The following is a 22,184-nucleotide window of genomic DNA, read 5'->3' as shown; positions in this document are numbered from 1 at the left end:
CTCTGAAATTAATGTGTGAAGTTACAAGCAAATACCATAAGTGGTTGATGAGGTATGATCTTTCATGCAAAACCTTAACCAAAGTGTTAGACCGAATCGCAGGTGAGAAGGATATCTCTACTAATTTTGCCTACTAATTTAATTGTCAATTTAAAAATTTGTGGCAGGTAACTTGTTGACAATACTTCTGTGACAGTTGGTTAAAATTTGTTGAAAATGTAGAAGTTGCACACAGAAGAAAATGTCTGCTTCTGCCTACTTAAGTTCAAACTAATAACCAGTATTTTCTCTCAGAAAATCTGGTTAAAAAAAGCTGTCAAAAATAATCATGTATGTCAATAAACTATATAGCCATTTTATAACACTACAACGAAAGCCTAGAATATATTGCATGATGGGAACTTATTTGCCTGCATGGATACCTGTTAGATAAAATGTGCAGATAACTCATTAAATATTGCTATTTATTAGTGCATGCACAGTTTTCAAACAAATTAATTTTTCATGAAATCACATAAATACCATTATAAATGTACCGGAAGTTTTTGATAAATTTATATGTTCATGTCTTTTTCATGAAAAATTAAGATGTGTTTTAGCAGGAAAGTGAAGGGAGCTATTCACTGTATCATTTTATATATTTGCTGGAACTTAGAAAGAACCATCAACACTTGACAGTTTTCTTTACATAAAAATATTCACCCTTCGTCATGCAAACAAAATTATTTTAAAAACAAATTCAATTTGAACAAAGGCTGACAACTGACATAAACTATCTCCATGATGAACACAAAACAGATGTTAACATAATCAGCATTAAGCTGAAACAAGCTGTGCTTTGTTCTTTTTATGTCAATACAACAAAACTCTGATACAACTTTTTTACATAAACAAACTGATGCCATTTTCTTCATATGACACTTCAATTGATTTCTTTTTTTTTAATTTAACCCAAGTAGCATATCTAAGTCAACATATATTGCTACAATTCAGTAATTAAAGAAAAAGAAGAATAAATCTAACCTGTTTGATATTTCCTGGGCACTGTTGTTCTGCGTATTGTTTAAATTGCTGTGCCGTCTGCTGGTTAAGAGCTGCTCGTATCTGTTTTCTGCAAGCATCACAAAATCAATGAAAACAAATATTCATTGAGAGTTAGGCAAGTTTATACAGTTAGGCAATTCTTGAATGATACAGTTAGGCAAAATCAATGATGACAACAATATAATGGAAAAGTGCAACACAATTTGACATGCAGCTGGCCATATATCAATTTTTATCAAATGGCTGTTCATATTTACCCAAATTTCCTCTCTAAAAGCCTGTTAATAAGGTGACAATAGGCATTATAATAATAGGTAATGAGTGTGACAGAAACAATGTGTGAATATGCATATATCTTTTTTCTTGTTTACAGAATAATATGAATATCTGAAATACAAAATTAAATATTGGCTTCTTTATTCTATGAGGTTTCAAATTGTTGACTTTAGGGAATTCAATATCAAAATACTAAAATACATGTATGGCAGACACAATCAGCAAGGGAGTGTAGTTATATGAAATTGATTTAATATTATGTGTATTATATTTTTATTTAATTTATTTGATGTATATTAAATGTAAGGGAAAAGGTGGATGACTTTGACCTCCTCATACTCTCAAACTTGTAACAGAGTGAATAAATGTGGTCCCTAAAGAAAACACTGAAGAGCATTATTCATGACATATATTCCCCACACACCAAGCAGCTGGTAATATTAAGCAGCAAACAATAAGTTTTTATGGTTTTATTAAACTGCATTAAGCTGACCTGGCTCTAGATTGTCATTGTTTTATCATCAATTCCTGTCTCTCATTAAAGTAAGTAAATGATGTAAAATATGACTTTACTTTTTGTGTAATGGTAAATCTGTTGTAAAACTGTATATTTTGTGTAATGGTCAAACTGCACTCTTTGTTTATTAAACAAAGAAAATAAAAATGTACATTTTGTGTAATGGTAAAAATGTATATTTTGTAATGTTAAAACTAAAAGATTTTTTGTAATGTTTAAATTGTCTATATTTTGTGTAATGGTAAAACTGTACTTTTTGTGTAATGTTAAAAAACTAAAAAATTTATTAAGGTAAAACTATCTTTTGTGTAATGTTAAAACTGCTATTTTTGTGAAATGGTAAAACCTCAAATAATTCAAATCATCTTTCATCTTTATTTGACACTGCTACATAATCTACAAATTTATTTAAGAGAGTTTTACATGTCTAAAGAAAATAAATGTGCCTTAACAAACCTTCAATAATTTTAGGATAAAAATATTTCATGTCAAATGGAAGTAAATTATTACATTATCTGACTCAAAGAGCAAGAAGAATGTTCTCAATCTATAGGCAAGATTTTGGAAGAAAAAAAAACACAAAAACTTATAACAACATATTATACAAACATGATTTTAAATTTGTCTATTAAAATGTTACAATAAAATGCAAAAGATCAAAACTGTCAGTTTGTCACATCTGAAACGTTTTACTTTTAACAAAATTTGCAATAATTTTTCAAGTTTTCCACTCATTTGACCTCTAGTTAGTTAACTAATAAAAGACATTAAATACCAAGTAACTGATTGGTCCTACCAGATCAACCTTGAATAGTATATGCTCAATAGACCTTAAAATTTCCAAGGTAGTGACTCAAAAGTACCTTTTGCAGAAGACTAAAAGAAAACACTGCATATCTAACATTTTTGCTTATAAATCATTTATGTTACCAAGGTTATAATTTACATTCCTTTTTTTCCGAGGCCCTAAAAATAAGGATATACACAAAATATATAAAAAAATTCTGGGCCTTTTAGTCTTAAAATGGCTTCTACTTTAAAAGTCTATATAACATTGGTGACCATACAGAAGGGTCTATTTCACATAAATTGCATGATATATAAATATTTATAATTTTTATTAAGGATCACTAAGGAATGTTACAAATGCTGCACCTAACTGTAACTTCAGATTACAGACATTTTAATGTTTGACTATGATACATTGTACTTGTAACAAAAGTGACTACCATTTAATTTTCCCTGCAACTGCAGTCTTTTTAATTACAGAAGACTTTCCTAAAATAACCTTGAACAAGACACATCAATAAATAATTTCTTTCACTCCCATAAACAAGAAATATAAGAAAGACATCCTTATTTCCTCCCAGAACAGAAAAGCCATGAAATCTTTCTAAAAGGACAGTTGTCTGATCTTTTCCTCATTTGTAAGCTTTCACAAGCTAAATTATAAATCTAAAATGCACAAACACTGCCATTAATCTGTAGTTTTCTTCAAAGAGAAAATTGCTTAAGACAAGAAAATTACAGTTCTACAAAATCTGATCTATCTTCAGATTATCTGAGAGAATTTCAATAATTAATATAGCTGACTGATGGAGAGTACAAAAATAAACATCGCAATTTTGTATTTAATTGCTGTCTGGTTGATTAAAGTGACATTATGCTTATTTTTTTCGCTGACAAGTTGAGTTGAATAAGTAATATATTTCAAAAGATTGGCAACCATTAATGATCAATAATTGACAATAAAAATAATTTACGATACAGTATATTAACTACCTAAAATATAAAAAAACTGCCCCACTCATTTTAAAAATTGAGCATTACCGATATATTCTGAACAGTATTTATCAGGGCATTTTTTCCTTTTATAATATGTACCGATGTTCGGCCCCTTCACAATTCAAATTGCACTTTTTTTTTCACAAAGTGGCAGGAAAAAAAATCACAATTTCAAAAGATTTCACAAAATATCAGGACTTTGTCTTTGAAATTATTGTTTACCTTCCCGTAAAACTTGATTTTCGCCAATTGCAAACACAAAATATGACATTTTTTTTTCACAATTTTATGACATGTCACGCTTTTTTCACAAAATGAACAGGCCCAGGCCCACAAAAAAATGCGCTGTTTATAGAAATTTCTGTTGGTCATGTTGATTATTGGTTATACAGTCATAGTAAAAAATAAAATTGAACACAATTATGGCAAAATGTCAAGCTGCTTTTTAATAAATTTAAACCTGTTCACGGACCATTTGCACTTGGTATAATGTAACTTTAAAGACAGTGAGAAATATTTTTAACTTGTATACCAATATTAAAGTATCAGCATTTCATAATCTAAAGAAACAAGAGCAATTGTCTTGTGGTGTGGAAACTTCATACTTCATGGTTTAACATGAAAAGCAAGTTGCTAACCATGAATAATGTTTTGTTTTTTGTTTTTCTTTTTTCATTGATAAACATCTGTTACAGAACATGTATCTTACTTTATAAGTTATTCTAACACCTACAACATCTAGCTGCAGATCAATTAATGTTAATAGGATTGTGCAGATAAAATAAATCATCCCAAGTACAATCATACATGTATTAAGCAAAGCTTTACCATAAATACGAAATTATCTTTTTTTACCAGCCTTATAATAATTTAAATTGCAGTCTAAAAATCAATAAAAATATTACAATTTAATCATATGTGTAGTGTGAAATTTGTATGACTATATACCTTTTAAGTATTGTGTGAGTTTATGAACATAAACCTTGTAGCTATAGAGTGAAATATGAATGAATACCTTTAAATTATAGTGTGATATATTATGACGAAATATAATACTTTTAAATTAATGTGTAAAATATGAATAAATACCAGGCAGTGCTTTACTTTACAAGTACTTTAGTTTCATTCCCCACTATAAAGTGTATAAATATTATCATCATCATTATAAGCTCAAAAACCAGTTTGAACACATCATTAACATTTTTTGAACTATATCAATATATCCTGTGTTTGAAGTATAACTCTGTAACTATTTAAAAGTTATCTAAATAGATCAAATTTTGTGGAAAATGTCTGGAAGAACTGAAAAAATTTTTTTTTCCTATTTCTAAAAATAGTTCCCCTGCAAAATTGGAAAAAATTGAAATCCATATTATCAATATAGTGAGACAGAGAAAGACATAAAAATTAATGGTGTTATAATATAATCACAATTTCACAAAAAAATGGACAGTTTCATAAATTTTAAACTTCTCCCCTTTCACAACACAATGTTTCCCTCTCAATAGACCCTGCCACCATTCCCCTAAAAGTGAAATATCTCTATCTTATGTGCATAGACTCTGTTCTTCTCAAACAAAGGAAACCATGCCAAAACATTTTCACTTGATCAATGAAACATTGTGTCTGACTTAAATGTTATACAAGAAAGATCTTTAAAAAGGACATATTTAATAGATTCTGTTGCCTTAATCTTGCCAAACATCAACAACAGGGTGCTATACAGCATTGTGATGTTGTATTGTGCAGAAGTGTACAACAACAGCTACTAGAATTATCTCATTGTAAATTTAACAACTTATAGAGCTTAAAATATCTTAAATATCATCCAAAAATTGATTTCTTCTGAAGGCAAAACAGTCTCTCTCCTAAAATGACATATCATATGCACTAAGCCTGCAGCATTATCAGGAAACGGGATAATTCCAGTTCTCAAAATTGTTCATAAATAAAAAACATGATGTGGTACAAATAGGTACTTTTAAAAAGAAAAGTGCATTTTGCCTGAAACACTCGGCACCTTTCTCATTATTTCATTTTCAGAAGACTTTTTTTGCAGCATGTTTGGAAATTTAATGTTTAAAGCTTTTAAAATCTCACCTAAATAAATAAACCCTGTAAAAACAATGCTTCTGTTTTCTAAAAGCTTTAAACCATAATGCTGTAGAAACAAGAGTGAAGTCAGTCAGGTCAAAGCTGCATGACAAATTCAAATATTCATGAAAATTATGTAAAAATGTCCTAACAATATCAAATCAATAACTACAAAAGTTATTAATCTTATCATATCTTATCATATCCACACAGAATGTACTTTTATATGTGAACCATACAAACATATTTTACAGGGATCCAACACTATACATGTATTAAGCCCATAACTATTGTGGAATATAGTATTCCAATATATATATATATAGGAAAAAACAACATAAAAAACAAATCAACAAAACTGACACTTAAATGGTTTCTGATATATAGTGTTTATTGTTTTATTGTACTCCCTCTGGTAAAGAAATGTAAAATATCAAATATTAAATAAAGTTCTGTTTCTACTATTCTCAGCAAATGAAAGCATATGTATATAAAAGTGTGCAAGAAGTTGTGTAGTGGAAGAGAAGGAATAATTCAAATGTAGAATTTCTAAGTTCAAAACCGGCTATAATTCTCTCAAAATCCATATTAAGAGGTATGGACCTCTCATATCATGCTCTCAAAAAGTATGTGAAGTTTCAACCCATTTCCTTCAGTTATTTTGGAAAAACAAACTTCCATGTAAAAACTTAGCAAAAGTGTGACGGCGAGGCAGGCACCTGGGTGAGTACAAATCTCTCCCTATTCTTCAAATAATCAAGCTAAAATCAAATATATCAATCATTGGTTCTGAAAAGAATGTAGGTGTTATGTTTGTCAACACCACACAAAAAACAAACCAGAATTCAAAAAGCTAAACAGAAAAGAACCAAATAATTATGTAGTGTGTTTGTTCCCAACTAATGAACAACAATATGATGATACATGCAATTAGGATATTGTCCCCCAATTAAATACATACTTGTCAAGATCTCGAAGTGCTGGACTGAAAATGTAATTATCAATTTTCAAGTCATAAAAAATTAAAGAGTTGTTTCTTGTCCAGATGTTAGTTGTTCTTTCAAACTGACCTTGTGACAAAATCAGTGAGATACATTGAAATTTTAATAAAAGCATAAATATGTGAACCATTAATTTGATAATAAATGAGCATCAAGCAAGTAAATGCTGCTGGTTAATTATTAGGAATGAATTGAAGACACTGTTCTTTTCTCATGCTTGTTTTGATACCAAAGAAATTTTTGTAGCAAACAGTTCACCTGTTTTGTCTATATGTGATTTGCCATATATTGTATATATACAGAAAGGTCTAACAAACAAACAATGACAACCACTAAATATACCAAATACACAAATTTTTGACATTTTGTTTTATATATATTCGACCATGCAATATATGCTACATTACTTACTCTTGTTCTAATTGTCTCTGTTTCTCTAACTGTAATTGTCTTTGAGCTTCATCCTCCAGTAACTTTCTCTCTTTCTCTGCTTCTTCTTCCTTCTTTTGTTCTTCTTCCTCTTTTCTACAAAACAGACAGAATTTCTGATTTAATATACATTAGATGGATATAATATCAATACAATCTATTATGTTAACTTATTGTTATGCTTTGAGTAAATTAAATATACTTAGACCAGAGTTATACAAACTGTTTTCAAAATGGCATGCCATCAGTCTCATGAAAATGTGATTAATATTTTTAACATTGAAAACCTGTTCCAGTTTATACAAATAGATTGATTTAATTTAGCACTAACTATTTATAAAATTCAACTATATGTCAAGCTAATCAGAAGCTCTTAGAATTAGAAAGAAGGGTAGACATATTATATGGTGATAAAAATAACAAATTACAATATTTGTTAAATCTTGTATAAAACATGATTAAATATTCATTCTTTTGATTGTGAATATTTATATATTTCTACTGATGTGAGAATAGATAATATCTCGAAAAAAAATACACAGAAGAACCATATTCAATGCCTGTATTTTCTAGGTATGTAATTTTATCTGCTACATTAGAGATTTATTTAACAATTTAATATTTGGTACCTTATTATACAATATAAGATCAATTAACACAGTATCAAATAGCACTTGTCTACATGTAGAATTGTTTCTATCACAATATTCAACATTCTCTGTCAAGACTTAACTTACAGATTTAAACATTCATGAATATTAAGAACCAAAATTTGAAGTTACATAACTACTGCATATTACATCAAGCATAAGTGAGTTCTGTACCCAATGTCTTATTAATACAAGTAAGACATATTTGTTAACTTAATCAACTATAATGCATAACTATCTGCCATGATATAATGATTAGTGATGTGAAAAACATTAATAATGTCATACAACAGTAGGCATACATTAATGTACCTTTTTGCCCTTTCTACTAAACACACACACTTACTAAAAATATTCTTCCATATAGGCTGGAAATATGTACAAAATAATTCAAACCAACCTTTTCCTTTCTTGTTCCTCTATTTCAGCTTTTTGTGCCTGTATATGAGGTTTAAATTGTGGACACAGTTTGTCTAACATTTTTACAAACTCTCCCATTGCGCCATCTTTAGACATGTCACCGAGGGACATCCACATCTGTCTGTTAATATACAAAAAAATAATGTACATCATAATGAATATATTTATTTACCAATATGAGGTTCCATTTACTATTTTTGTTGATATCAAATCCTTTACATTAATTTCTGACTAGTACTCATATACCATTACCTGCCAATGTCAAGAAATGAACCCGGCTTCTTTTAAACACAATGTAAAAAAAGGTGGGTGTATGATACAATCAATAAACATCAGTAAATTTTGCAAAGAACTAAAATGATTTACAATAATTAGGAATCACTGATGGATGCTCCCTGACAACACTTTTACTATTTTTAAAACATGGTCTTTATGGAGAAACATACTGAAACCTATCTCTATATTCAGTGACCTTGACATTCACCCAATGGATATGACACTTACAGATCCTGTATGTTGTAATTAAGATTGTAACCACAGTTAAGTGAAATTTTATATATGTATATAACTATGCTTCTTAAACAATTTTCAAACATCGAAGAATATGTAAAATATGTACTGCAAAATTGGGTCCACATTATATGTAATCATTAAAATATATGCATTCATTTCTTATTGAAAAAAATGACTTAGACTTTGTAGAAAATAAATTTCTAATCACCTCCCTTTATTAACATGAAATGTTAATTTGGTAATATCTTTACAAATAATGCTTTTTGGAATGTACAATATTGATATAATTATGTTCATTTGAGCATTATATTTATGATATAAAACCATAAAAGAATTGAGTTAAAATAAAGATGCAGGTGATAATGCAACAAATAGTCAATAAACAAAAGTGCAATGAGAAACCATAATTAAGTGTGTTGAACAGAGTCAAAGAAGAATAAACCATATGCTGCATATAAAAAATATCAAACTTACTTCCTATCATTACCAACAACATCAAGAAAGCCTACAGCTGGAGAAGCATCTGCTGTGTACTTTCCATGAGACGCTTGCTTAGTGAGAGCCACCATTCGTAGCTTGTCCCTGTATGATAAATGCAGTCCTTTACCATCTTGATCTGTAAATATATTATACATGTATATATTGAAATTTATTTAGTTTTAGAGGATTAATTTCTTCTTTCAATAACAACTTACGCACCGAGTCACCCACTAATACTTTGGATATAGCCCCTCAGCCATTTTGGTACCCAAACAAAACCTCCACATTGATCTGGCAGTAAAGGGACAGAAACTCATTTTCATGCACTTCCAGGATTTGGTGTCTGTATAGTGATATCTGAATCGGGTATTATCCATTGGTTGTATATAATACATCATTCAAGAACAGACATCAAGAAGAGCACCACATGATGTAAAGGCTTGTCTGTTATTTGCTATGGGCTATTTATACGCGGAAAGTCCGAGCAGGGCCATGTCAAGGGCTGTAGCCCTCTTAGATAACATGTATGACATCACTGACTTGTATCAGTTAAATTAAAATCACATTAAAATCAATAAAAAAATATAGGTAAAGTTTGAGAAAAATTCTTAACAGAACACCACTACTTTGAACATCTTGGGCTGGTTCTGCGTTTGAGCTATATTTAGATTACAAGACACATTGAAAAAAACACGTAAAAAAAGCCTCTACATTATTCTTTTGCTGAATGATGCCACAGTCTTATATCCTAAATTACAATTCCAGTAAAAGTATGATGAAGAAAATCAGTATATAAATATTATTATCATTGATAAGAAGTTAAGTAATGATGATAGATATAATAAATTTTTTATATCCATTTTGATAAAGTAATAAAATAATTTAAAAAAACAACAACTCCGATTAGAGAGAAACAAATATGGCCCAGACTTTCGGAATTACTTGGAACACTTCCACCCATTCATACCTGCTTTTTGTTTACTTATATACATAGGTGGCACCTATGACGCGGAAAGTCAGCATAACATGTTCAGTAAACATGTTAACTAGATCTTTCTTGTACTTCGTAAATAAGTTAATGCAGGTATTTTGTACCGTAAAACAGAAACAAATAAGTTAGTGGTGTTCAAACATCCTATCATCAGAGTGCTCCGAATATTTCCAGAAAGCTCCAAACTCCTGACAGTGAATTGATTGACTATGCTCTGTGAAGCAAAGGGGGACCACTGCATCAGAATTTGGAAAGTCCTGTCAACCATTTTTTATTAATCTCTAATCACAGTTGTTTTAACGTTATCTTTGATGTGCTGGTTCATCTAAAATTGATATGTAAAAGTAACATTTGACATAAACCAGTTACAGTAATTCCTATCATTGATAAGTTTAATTATTTTCTGATTTTGTAAACAATTCTTCTACCAGAAGTGTCATTTGACACAGAAGACCAGCACGTCTACTAGCAATAGTCTGAACTATTTAGACGCTCAAAAGCGCCCTAATATCTATATTTAGCTCAAAAGAATTTCAAAATGGCGACAAGGATTTCAATATGGCTGTGCCCTGGCACTAAGGATTTTTTCTCAAACTTGTTAGATATATATTTTCTATTGATTTTTATGTGATTTCAATTTAATTCATTCACGTCATACATGTTATCTTAAAGAGTGCTACACTGAGCCCGAATCAGGGTCAGCTTGGCCCTAGAACTAGTCCAATATATTAGACGTTACAGGCGTGTTATAGTTTTATGTTGGTCAAGTCTGACTTTTAATAGTTATTGCTCATAAACGCATAGCATTTTGAAAAATTAAAAAAATGTCTGTTGAGTTGCCTTTCAAGCTTTATTCAAAAGCTTATATTCTGTTTTTTCAATTGAATGGTCTATCATTAACAAAAACTCTCAAAAAATGTACTTATCAATTAAAAATAAAATATAAATATCAATCTATTTCGCCTATCGGCCATACTGGTTAAGTAAAGCGTTTTACAGATTGACTCCAATGTTTTTAACGGAAAAATATATTCGAACACACTGACGGTGCATGGGCAATTATTTTGTTGAAAAAATATTCCGTTAGAAGCTTCTGGACTCATTTAAACGCTTGCATTTGAATTAGCCAATCAGATTTCGCGCACTGTATGGCGGCCATTTGTATATCGACTGTACAAGGAATTTAATTAAATGAGAGGATTTAATCATGACTTTTTGGATGTGACAGTTTAATTATTTTGATTAAAGGTATTTATTTTTTAGTTTTGTTCATAAATAGGTCAAAATTAATGTAAATACACACTGTCTTAATTGTTTAAATGCATTAGATCTAAATCGATGTCTAATGTCAATTTTTTTGCTACATGATTTTGCAAAGATCTTTTAAGACCTAACGTAACATGGAAAATGTAAAATATCAGATTAATGAATGATAAATATGAAATAGGTTACGTATAGGTCTTATAATTAGGACTACCCTAGAACGTACAGTTTGGCTCTTGAGTCAGCTCGGCCCTATTCAAACTCGGGCCACTTTTCAATTTATTTTATATTTTGCATACATGTGAACTCTCCCACTTTTAGCGGGAGACTCCCACTTTTTGCAGCCATATTTTCAAAGATTTTTCTTAAAATAAGGGGTATTTACACAAATTTAAGAAATCTCCCTATTTTTGATGTCAGAACTTCCTTCTTTGTTTATTGCAAATTCTAAAATCTCCCTCTTTTTGAAGAAAAATCTCCCACTTGATCGTAGAAAAAAGTTCACATGTATTTTTGGTTTGTTTAATCACTCTTTATTATTGGAATCACATAATTAATATCTGGACTTATTTACAAATGTAGAAAGATATGTTCTTAAATTATAATTGCATTTTTGGTAATGTAAGCAGTGTTTCTGCCAGAGCGCGTTTTTGCGTTTTTGGCGCACTATTTTCAGCCATGACGCAATGAAATTTAGTTAGTGCGTATTTTGTGACGCAAGAATTTCACCGTGGCTGATTTCAACACAAGTCAGATATACAGACTATAAACCGTCAATTCAGTATAAAAATGTACGGAATGTTTACCGTGGGGCTCCACTATAATTTTAATGAGAAATGAAATTTACCGGGTCCGTGGTCCGGCATTTAGCCAATTTCAACTAGTTAATAAACGCTTGCATTTATCCACGTTACTGCATATATTGAAAGCGCCCAGACAAAATTATTATTTTGTTGTCGTCATATTCTGCGAACGAATAACTGTCTGCTGGAAAATGCAGTCTGCGTATATGTTAGTGTTCATCTGTGCTGTTCTACAGAAATTAGAAACTTCGAAGGGAGCGATAGCGACAGGAGAATGTTTCTAATTTCTGTAAAACAGCTAAGGATGAACACTAACATATTTAGTGTCAAGCTTTATTTGGCCCTTGATTACGTCACTAGGCGGTACTATGAAGCACTATGAAAAATAGAAGGCGACTATGAACGAATTTCAATATAGTATCGACTTTCTTTCTTCTATGAAAATTAACACACATAATTTTTAAGAAATACAGCGTTATTATTGGATGACAAAATAATCCAAAATAGCAGAGATTGACCAATTTCTTCACGAAAAATATTACAAAATATTGTAAATAAAACTTATAAAGTGTTACCTGTTTGTTTTTTTTTTACATTTTTGTTAAATTTATTGGCATGACCCTTATGAATTTGAAATGACCCCTAAAATATCATACAGGGGGTCATAAAAGACCCTCAGAAAATCAGAGTTGGCAGAAACACTGTGTAAGAGTTTTGATTTGGGTAATAAAATTAAAACTTATGGACCATCGAATAATTGCAGATTAAGTAATCTTTTTTTTCCATATCATGTATTCATAAGCAAAAGTTTGGAATAATATCTATGAGTTTCGTTTGACAGTTCACCGGAAGTTGTATTTATGCCGAACAGAATATATTTTCATTCATGTTTTTCTCAATTACCTTTATAGAAATGAAGTGCCATTTTATACAAGTCATTTAAAGGAAATCCCCAATCTTCATGGTCTGTTGAAGTATTATTTACTTCACATTTTGAATCGCTACTTTCGTTTATTTGCAAAGAACCCATTTCTTTCGGTAAGGTGTCAGCCATGTTGATGCCTTTCCACGTATCTCTGACTTCCGGATGAAATCGGCCAATCAAATTAGACTGGTTAAAGTTACGGTCTACGTATGAAACGGCATACGTATATGAATTTTAATCTGCGCCTACACGTAGAATAGAATAATTTTTATTACCAATCAAGGGTTATGTTTAATGACATATAAATCAGAATAATGGTGAGATGAATAATCAAATAATTATGTTAAGGAAAATAAAGCTTGATTCGCGCTAACAATAACAATGTATTGAAAAAAGAAACTGATCACCGAATAAATACAGTATATATATTGCCCAACTATGAAGCATCATACTTAAGATTGTTGTATCTTGTAAATTAATATGTTTACTTTTAAATAACACCATTTAAAACTCTTTACAAAAAGATTAGATTATGTCTATAATGTAGTTCTACGGTAAAAAACATTCTCATAATAATCAAAATATATACAGTAGGCAGATCTAGTAATAAATTAAATGTAAGCAGAACTACACTGCACAATATACATGTCTCTCAAAATCACTATAGAAAAAATCAAATCATGAAGAACACGGAGTTACATTTATTTTTTTTCTCAGTTTCAAGGTATCAGCTAAAGTCCAGATGGTGTAGGCCTTTTGAAATAAAATGCATTATGGTAAAAAATGTAGGATTTACAAAAACAAATTCCACAAACTTTGAATAACTTTAATATAAATACTATCAGCTAGAAGTGATATTTGCTCTCACAACTTAACAACAACATATAATTTTTTACATTAATTTATCTTGAAAAGAAACTTTTTTTCGTCCGTGGTTATGGTTTTCCAACTGCAAAATACAAATAGATCAATGGCCAAAAAACCCGCATCCAGTTGGAGCAAGTTAGATTATTGTCAGACTACTGGCGTTAATTTCCGCTGACTTGAACTTCTGTATAGAATTAGAAAAAATCAACTTGAAACGGAAAATATTAAAAAAAAAAAAAAAAAGAGCACTGTCTCTCCCATGTCTCCAAATGTATTTCATCTTTACACCCGCTAGACCAAATACTGAACAATTTCTAAGTCTTTTGTTTATTCTGGATCTTGCATTTGGAACGACCTTCCTGATTATATCAAGCCTGCTACATCTGTGAACCATTTTAAAACGTGAGATATTGCCACACATCGATGTATACAAATTGATAATCTCATGCATGTATTAACATTTATATATTTAGATACTTTGAATATGTAAAATTTTTATTTTATATTTATTTTATATTTATACGTTCATCGAACCAAGCCCGAAGCATTTTGAATTCTGCGTTTTTGACCTTCTTTATGAATTTTTTTTTTTGCTTTTTTATTATAGAATAATATCATTTCATGAACCAGGCACATTAACAACATAAAATAGAGGTAAATGAAATTTCTAAAGAAAGTCAAAAGGCTCGGTTTGATTGAGCTTGTTCATGGACAGTACTGGAAAGTGCAAACTACTGTCTACACACCTTAGCACCGGTTTAGACATTATTTAACATTTATACATGTAATGGTAAATTTTGAATTTAGAAACATCCGCGGATGTGTTCATACGGCTATTACTATTAGTTGTAAACTATTTGTACATGTTCTAGTTTATCGTCGACGCTTATCGCACACACTCCAAAACACTCGAATTCTTACTCATAGAGTATTGCATTTGTGCAGGAAAGACAATTGTTTCGTTTGTGGAAATAATTTCCCCTTTCCCGTCTAGTCTAGTCTCAATTAAAATATCTTTAATTAAACAGAGAGGTTTTTGTAGCATTAAACTACATTTACTTTCTCCTTGACAAATAGTTAAAGAGATGTAGATCGTTGATTTTTTTATATAATTTATATGTGATGAGAGTAGTCTCACAATTGTTCGGTAAACAACTTACCAAGATGACTTAATAAAGTTATGACTTCATAATTCTGTACATTATCTTTATTTCCCTTTTTATATAATGGTATTATATCAATACACCCTCTTATCCAGATTTCGGTAAAATGGGAAATAATCTTAAATGTTGTTACATAGTTCTGTTATACATTGTGGGCCCAGAAAAAAACAACATCATTTGCTTCTGTGAAACATATGTTTAAAAATATTATCTATACCTGCCAATTTATTTCCTAAGATACTAAACAAAACAAAACATTCCACCCAATTAAGAAAAAAGCATGGTTAAAATCATTAAAGTTATGGCGAATGTTAAAATAGCCGGCTCTTTTAAAGAAATATTTCTCTGAGCGTAATCATACTCGATGTGTTGCTTATTAACTTGTCAACTTAGTTCATAAACAAGTTTCATCAACTGAAATACAAAATACACGAGAAATACAAAACTGTCAAAGCTGTTACCACCCCACCCACTCCAAATATCCCGCTTAAAAAGCAAAAACAAAACGTATTAATATGAAAAGGAACAGACAAAGTTGAAGCATGAAAAACAATCACTATGGCCAATTTCATATATTTTCTAAATGTGGTACAGTCCCGTAAGTGGTCTTAATAGAGAGAATTTACTGTATTTATAAATTTGTTTAATTCTAGTGCCTTTAGAAGACTACGATGCACTATCATTAGATATGATACGTATAAGGGAAAGGGAAAAAAATGAAAATCCTGCTACAAGTTATAAACAAGAAAACTGGTGTAGTACGTAACTGCTTAATTATGAACAACGAAGAAAGAAAATTATTTTTAGTTAAGATGGTGATCATTCTCTTCAAATTACTTGAGCTTTCAGATACTACTTCCTGCACTAATGGCTCTTTTGGAATATGATAAACGGCCAATCCGCATTTCATCATGAAATTTCAGGAGAAATTGTCCAATAGTTAATCACCCGTCTGCTTTTCTAGTCATCGTTTAATCTTTTCATTAAAGATCCATATATAGAAGAATTAAGATGTTTACACATTTATCTCTGTTACACGTAACGTTATCTACGGTTTTCTTAAAGTCACGTTCGAAATGGGAAACAGGTTCCTAACAAGACATTTTAAGCCTCAAATTTAGTAAATAGTATCATAATCCAGTTCATAAAGTTTAAATTGTTTCTTATGAAAACGGTATCTTCATAAAAGTCTTGCTCACGTATCTGTTGTTAATTGACATTCCTTATACATGTATTAAGAAAAGTGGTATTAATATTTTATAAAAATGTTGTAAAATTCAAATACATTGTACATAGCTTTACATTGAGTTAACATTTATTCTTGGTTAATTTTGCACTCAATGATCCCTATTGACTGTCCTACTAATCAACATTAAATTGCTGCCCATTTTTAATAAATTGCATAGGAAGTGAAACATTATTACACAATAGCCAAATTGCTTGTGGCATTTACATTCCAATTTTAACCAACATACGAAATAACTGGACAGATCCACAGTGTCTTAATAGAATCACTCATTTATGGTGAGTATATGTAATTCGATGTGTATGTTTAATTGCTAATATAAGCACCTGCTACTGCCGATCACTGTATGATTTATGATTCAAATTATGACATTTCTTGTGAGCAAGCGAATTCTTTGATTTGCTTTCATTTCTTAACTATAGTTACACCAAAAGATTAAGCACGTTAACTGTCTATCCCTTGGACTGCATTGCTAATTTATTTCATCTCAAGTATCGGTCGCAAAGGAATCGTTCGTAATCAAAACATTATATTTCATAATTAAGTATAAGTAATTATCAAAACATCGCTTTACAGTCTTTATATTCATGATGTCTCTGAATTATTCATTTTGTAGCGGGGAGCCAATATACGCTTTCATCTTTGCAATAAAGCATATCAGAATTGGCTATTGTACGTTATTCAACTCTGGCGTTTACAGTAGTTCTGTTGTTGTCTACAATGAGCCAAATATCGACTACGAGGAATCAATTTATAATAAAAAGTGGACAAAAGGTACATAAAACAATATATGCGAATATGAGCATCTTAGAATAACGTTAAACAAATACTCGTCGTCAACGATAATATATACAATGCAAGCATTTTAATATAGCTTAGAGTGGTGTGGACTCTGGCAATGATCAAATCCCTTTAAAGATATTATATTACAATCGCACGACCGCTGAAAATTGTGGAACTTTATGACACACTCAAAAACATACTGATTCTAGGGAGAGAGTTCACCCTTTTTGAGCCAAATTTATGCAAAAGTACCAGGGTTTTTATGTGTGTTTTTTTATGTACATATAATTAGTAATAATGATATTGCTTTGTTTGCATTAGGAGTAAACAAATAAATTATAATAATTTGTGATTTCTTGGACAAACAACCCTGTATGCTTTCAAATCAGTATTTAACAAAACAATTTGTTTGGCCTTGCAAAAAGTGTTATCTTGTTATTTCAAGCTCTCCCTTAGACTTGATGGCCGGTGTGTATTTTGATGATAAAAACTTCTTATTACTTATGAAGTAATTTAATAAATTATCTAATCTATACTTATACTATTCCTTTGCTGTATTGTGAGTTTGTGTTTATTAATTTTATAATGTTGTCTGTTTGGTTAACATCTATTGATACTTGGAGTTCTTTATTATGCATGCTGATCGCCGCTGATGGCGGTTGTAGAATCTATCTGTATTTATGTTTATTTTAGCATCATGAGCTTTCTAATGACCGCTCAGACTCACCAAATGTAAGATGTTTTAGAAATACCCGTTATATCTATATCAATTGTTTTTCCGCCTAGATTAACTAATGTCTCTCCCCGTTATTTAATATTCATCCATCTGTGTTTTTGCTTAAACATATATTGCTACTGATGTACAAACTGAATGTATGCTCGTGATAAAGACCTTGCGCCTTACTGACGGAATATTCTTACTTTTTGCATACTAGTATACATATTGAATTTCAGGATTAAATCCGTGTACTATTTACTTGGGTGTTACTTAACAATCCAAATTATATCATGTTTCAGTAACACTTCCTAGTAGTGTTACTAATGCCGGTACTTGTTATGCTTATTATTCGTAATATTTCCTGTTCTGTTCTGTTCTGTTTGAAAACTGTCATAAAATTTAGAATTGGCTCATGTTTATGATTAAAGATTTGCTATAGTAAGGCATATTTCATATCATCCCATTGGTGAAAAAGGCTTTTCTTAGCGCTTTTCTAAGCGTGAAAGCATCTATCGGTTATGTCAAGAAAGTAATTTGGCACATTCTTTCAAACATTGATATTTCTTACGTTTTTATTTGCATTGCATTGCAATTAAAATATTTTTTCCCGAATATAATGTATGATTTGTGTGAAGCGAAAGCTGCAACAATGTATGAAATATTAAGTATAGATAACATGGATAAAATACACGTACACTTTTCCAAGAACAAGACTACGACTGAATAAGTGCAGTAATTAACAAAACAGATCATCATAACAAACATGTACATGTATATTTATTAAAATGCACGCATAAAGAAATCATGTTATTACATATCCATTCAGATATATGTCCATAAAAAGAAATACATACGAAAACATGATATAGTTAATTCAATTAATTGAGAATGTCAAAAAAATAGATTACAAAAAAATAGATTACTACATTATTGAACAACAAAACAGAAACTAAAAAGGGATTTAAAGATCCTGTAACACATTTTTTTTCATGGTTTTATTTCATAAATATGATGCTCAAATTAAGATTTGTCAATCTTGTAAGTTCAAATAAGCATTATCTATAAAGATATTACCCAATTTAACATTTCATGTAAATAAAGGGAGGTAATTAGAAATTTATTTTCTATAAACTCTAAGTCAAATTTTCCAATAAGAAATGAATGCATGTAACTTATTGATTAAATATAATGTGCACAAATATTTGCAGTACACATTTTACATATTCTTGGATGTTTGAAAATTGTTTTATTTGCATAACTATATACATATATAATATTTTGCAAGTGTGTGATACACACACAAAATTCTTCTCCAAATCCCTCCAGAGGCGTGCACGTCGCGGAGAAGGCACACGGCAGGTCAAGGTCAAGTCATCTCAAGTACCAGAGGTGATTGGTTGACCTGTCGTGACTAACTCTGGAGGGTGGCGCTAACAAGAGCCGTTTTATGTCAACCGCCTGTTTGCAGCCGTCACGGAACTTGATGCTTTTCCGGTATTGTCTTTCCTCCACCGAACGAAGAACAGGACTTAGGAAGATCGGCATGAAAAAGACGTCCCCGATGAGACTACTAGAGTGGACCGGCATGGACGCTGAGATCTCGGACATATGGAATTTCCGGCGCCGAGCTAAAATAAACCGAAAAACAAACACATGATACACACAGTAACAATATCAATCACAAAACATACAGGATCTTTAAACTAATTCTATAATTATGATGATTAGACAGGTTATAATAGGCAAATATGAAAACAAAAGATCACATTAAGCTGCCAATAAAATAAAGCTCAAATAATTTTCATTTGGATTCAGTAAAAAACCCTTTTAGTTTTATATATTTACAGCAATCGATAAGAATAAAACTGTCCCAAAAACAAAAATATTTTTTACAAAGGGATTGCCAAATTATTCATTTTTCTAGCAATAAAATATACATTTCTAGGATAAATGTCTTTTATTTATTATTGAATATAACTTCATCCCTGTAGTAAATTTTGTATTTTGCATCCTTGCAATTTTTCCAGTTTGATATTATATCTTGACTTCGAGCATTTGTTTTCCTATACATGCATACTGCTCCAAGTATTTATGTCCAGCGTTCAACACTTTGATTTTTCTCTTTCCGTGTACATTACATGATATCGAAAAGCAAGATGACAATCCTCTTGTTAAATATAAATGAAGACTTGAGAAAGTAATCATGATGTCATGATTATAATAACATAAAATATTTTGCAAAAGACTCATCTTTGAAGACACTGTATCTTTATCTGATCATTGTTTTTAGAAACACAAAATCTAGCTGCATGCAGACCATTGCTGTAGATGAATTGTAAAAAATACTCCAGAAGGTCTTCAACGTATACATTGCAATATATGTAGCATTTGAACAATATTTTTCTTATATGACAAAGAGCTTCTAACTCTTAGAAGAATGGGAAATTTCTTACGGACATACAATTTATTTTATTCAAGGTTTTCTTTTAACAAATGATATACATTTAGCTGATTATTTTTATGGATCATGTACTAAATAAATACCTGAAATAATGCATAAAGGGGTAGCTGCGTATTCTTTCACCAGTAAAGTTTGACAAACGCAAAATGACAGTATTCAGTGTAGCAATACCACATGACCTGAACGTCATTTTCGGCATCATTTCCAAGACAACTATTGCTCGATTCGAAAAGAAAAATAGCCGTAAGCATTTTATTCATGTACCAATTTCTTTGGGATATGCATCATTCTTCGGAGAAAAATATAAGCTTGCCATAGAATAGTGTTTCTCCTTCAGTATATAAGCCGTTTTATCGAACATTTTCTATAATGTATAGGAGCGGACTTCAGTTGCAAGCTATTTCGTTTTCTTCAATTATCTGATCTACGCAATGATTTAAAAGTTAAGTTTTCATCAACCGGGAGTATGGAAGGCAAAATCCAACATAAATATGTTTATATTGCAATTATTTGTGGCCTAAATCTGACCTTTTTCTTCAATTGTCAGTTATGACTAAAAATTCGGTCTACAGTTTAAAGAAGTTTTCAGAATTGAGCAACTTGAATTCCGTTCTCTTTTTATAATAATGACTATTACTATAGACAATTCTGTTATTTGAGAAACGACTTATGCCTTGCCATTGTAATAACGCAGGCACTTTAGTTACGTCATGTCCTTTTAACGATGTCGTCAAATGTTCTAACAATTAAAACAATAAATTGGGGTGATGTTCTCACTGTTCTAAAACATACTATTGCAAAAATTTATGCCAAAGATTTAAAAAGTGATCATTTAGTGGATTAGTTTTATACTCAAATATGTATAACTTTTTTGCCCTTTTTTATTTTGTTTTTATTTTCTTCTTCCTCCTTGTATACTTTCATTGTACTTTTACTATTAAGATTTCCCCAACTGCTCTACTATCATTCAATTTGGATTTGTATATGACTTATTATTATTTAGATAATCATATTGCAGAGAAGAACCATTTGCTGCTGATGTTGTAAGAACTACTGATTCAATCCTTTTGCTACTTCACTGTTAATATTATTATAATGTACTGTTATAAATGTGTACAAAATGAGCAATAGAATATGTTTAAATTAAAAATATGTATGTCTGTAAAATGAAATGGATTTGAAGCTTTATATTGTTTTGTTGTTGTCCCAGATTTTTATGTTAAACAATATTTTATTTACTATACGATGTATATTCATTAGCGCATGAACACATGATTTTTATCGCTGCGCTATATGTGATTTTGAAAGTCTTAAAATTGGTGTCTGTATTTGTAAAGAAATACATTTGCTCTTTCATCATTGATCTTTCACACTCAGTTTGTGAAAAAATCAATTAACTTCATTAAGAAATACCACTTTCTAGTACAACAATCTTTCATGTCAAATCACGAAGACTTAGTTCTGTACACAAATTTATATTTTTGGGTACATTTTTAACAGTGCAGTTTTAAAAAGTATCTTTTTACCCTATGCAGTAAAATGTTTTTTTTATTCTATTTCAAAATGGCTATTTTTATAAGAAATATCTGTGCTCTAATTGAGAGAAAGAGTTAAAATATGAAAGAAATGATGTTATGTAAATCTTTACTTTAAAAGTGATAGACTGAAAGAATAACATCTAGCTTTACTACTCTCACGTTGAAGCCTAACACTTTTCGAGACATACAAATGGCAGTATTAATATAGCTCTTCGAT

The 22,184-nt window shown here is 30.4% G+C and overlaps 1 protein-coding gene across 3 annotated transcripts in view; it reads right to left on the bottom strand.

The window, feature by feature from the left end:
• LOC132742822 (Golgi resident protein GCP60-like) overlaps positions 1–13,358 on the bottom strand; it is a 38,312-nt gene extending 24,954 nt beyond the window's left edge. For 2 of the 3 annotated variants that reach the window (XM_060731312.1, XM_060731313.1), the window contains exons 1-5: positions 13,170–13,358; positions 9,204–9,345; positions 8,197–8,337; positions 7,129–7,242; positions 1,024–1,111 (exon numbers count right to left, since the gene is read on the bottom strand). In XM_060731312.1, the coding sequence (XP_060587295.1) occupies positions 1,024–1,111; positions 7,129–7,242; positions 8,197–8,337; positions 9,204–9,345; positions 13,170–13,320 (636 nt within the window). In that variant the 5' untranslated portion in view covers positions 13,321–13,358. Of the gene's footprint in view, positions 1–1,023; positions 1,112–6,677; positions 6,702–7,128; positions 7,243–8,196; positions 8,338–9,203; positions 9,346–13,169 lie in introns of all 3 variants that reach the window. The other variant, XM_060731311.1, reaches the window with a different exon arrangement.
• Positions 13,359–22,184: the final 8,826 nt, after the last annotated feature.

This window comes from Ruditapes philippinarum, unplaced genomic scaffold, assembly GCF_026571515.1.
Source record: "Ruditapes philippinarum isolate M1 unplaced genomic scaffold, ASM2657151v2 ctg57_1_1_1_1, whole genome shotgun sequence".
NCBI lineage: Eukaryota > Metazoa > Mollusca > Bivalvia > Venerida > Veneridae > Ruditapes > Ruditapes philippinarum.
This window is presented reverse-complemented; position numbering and strand designations above follow the sequence as displayed.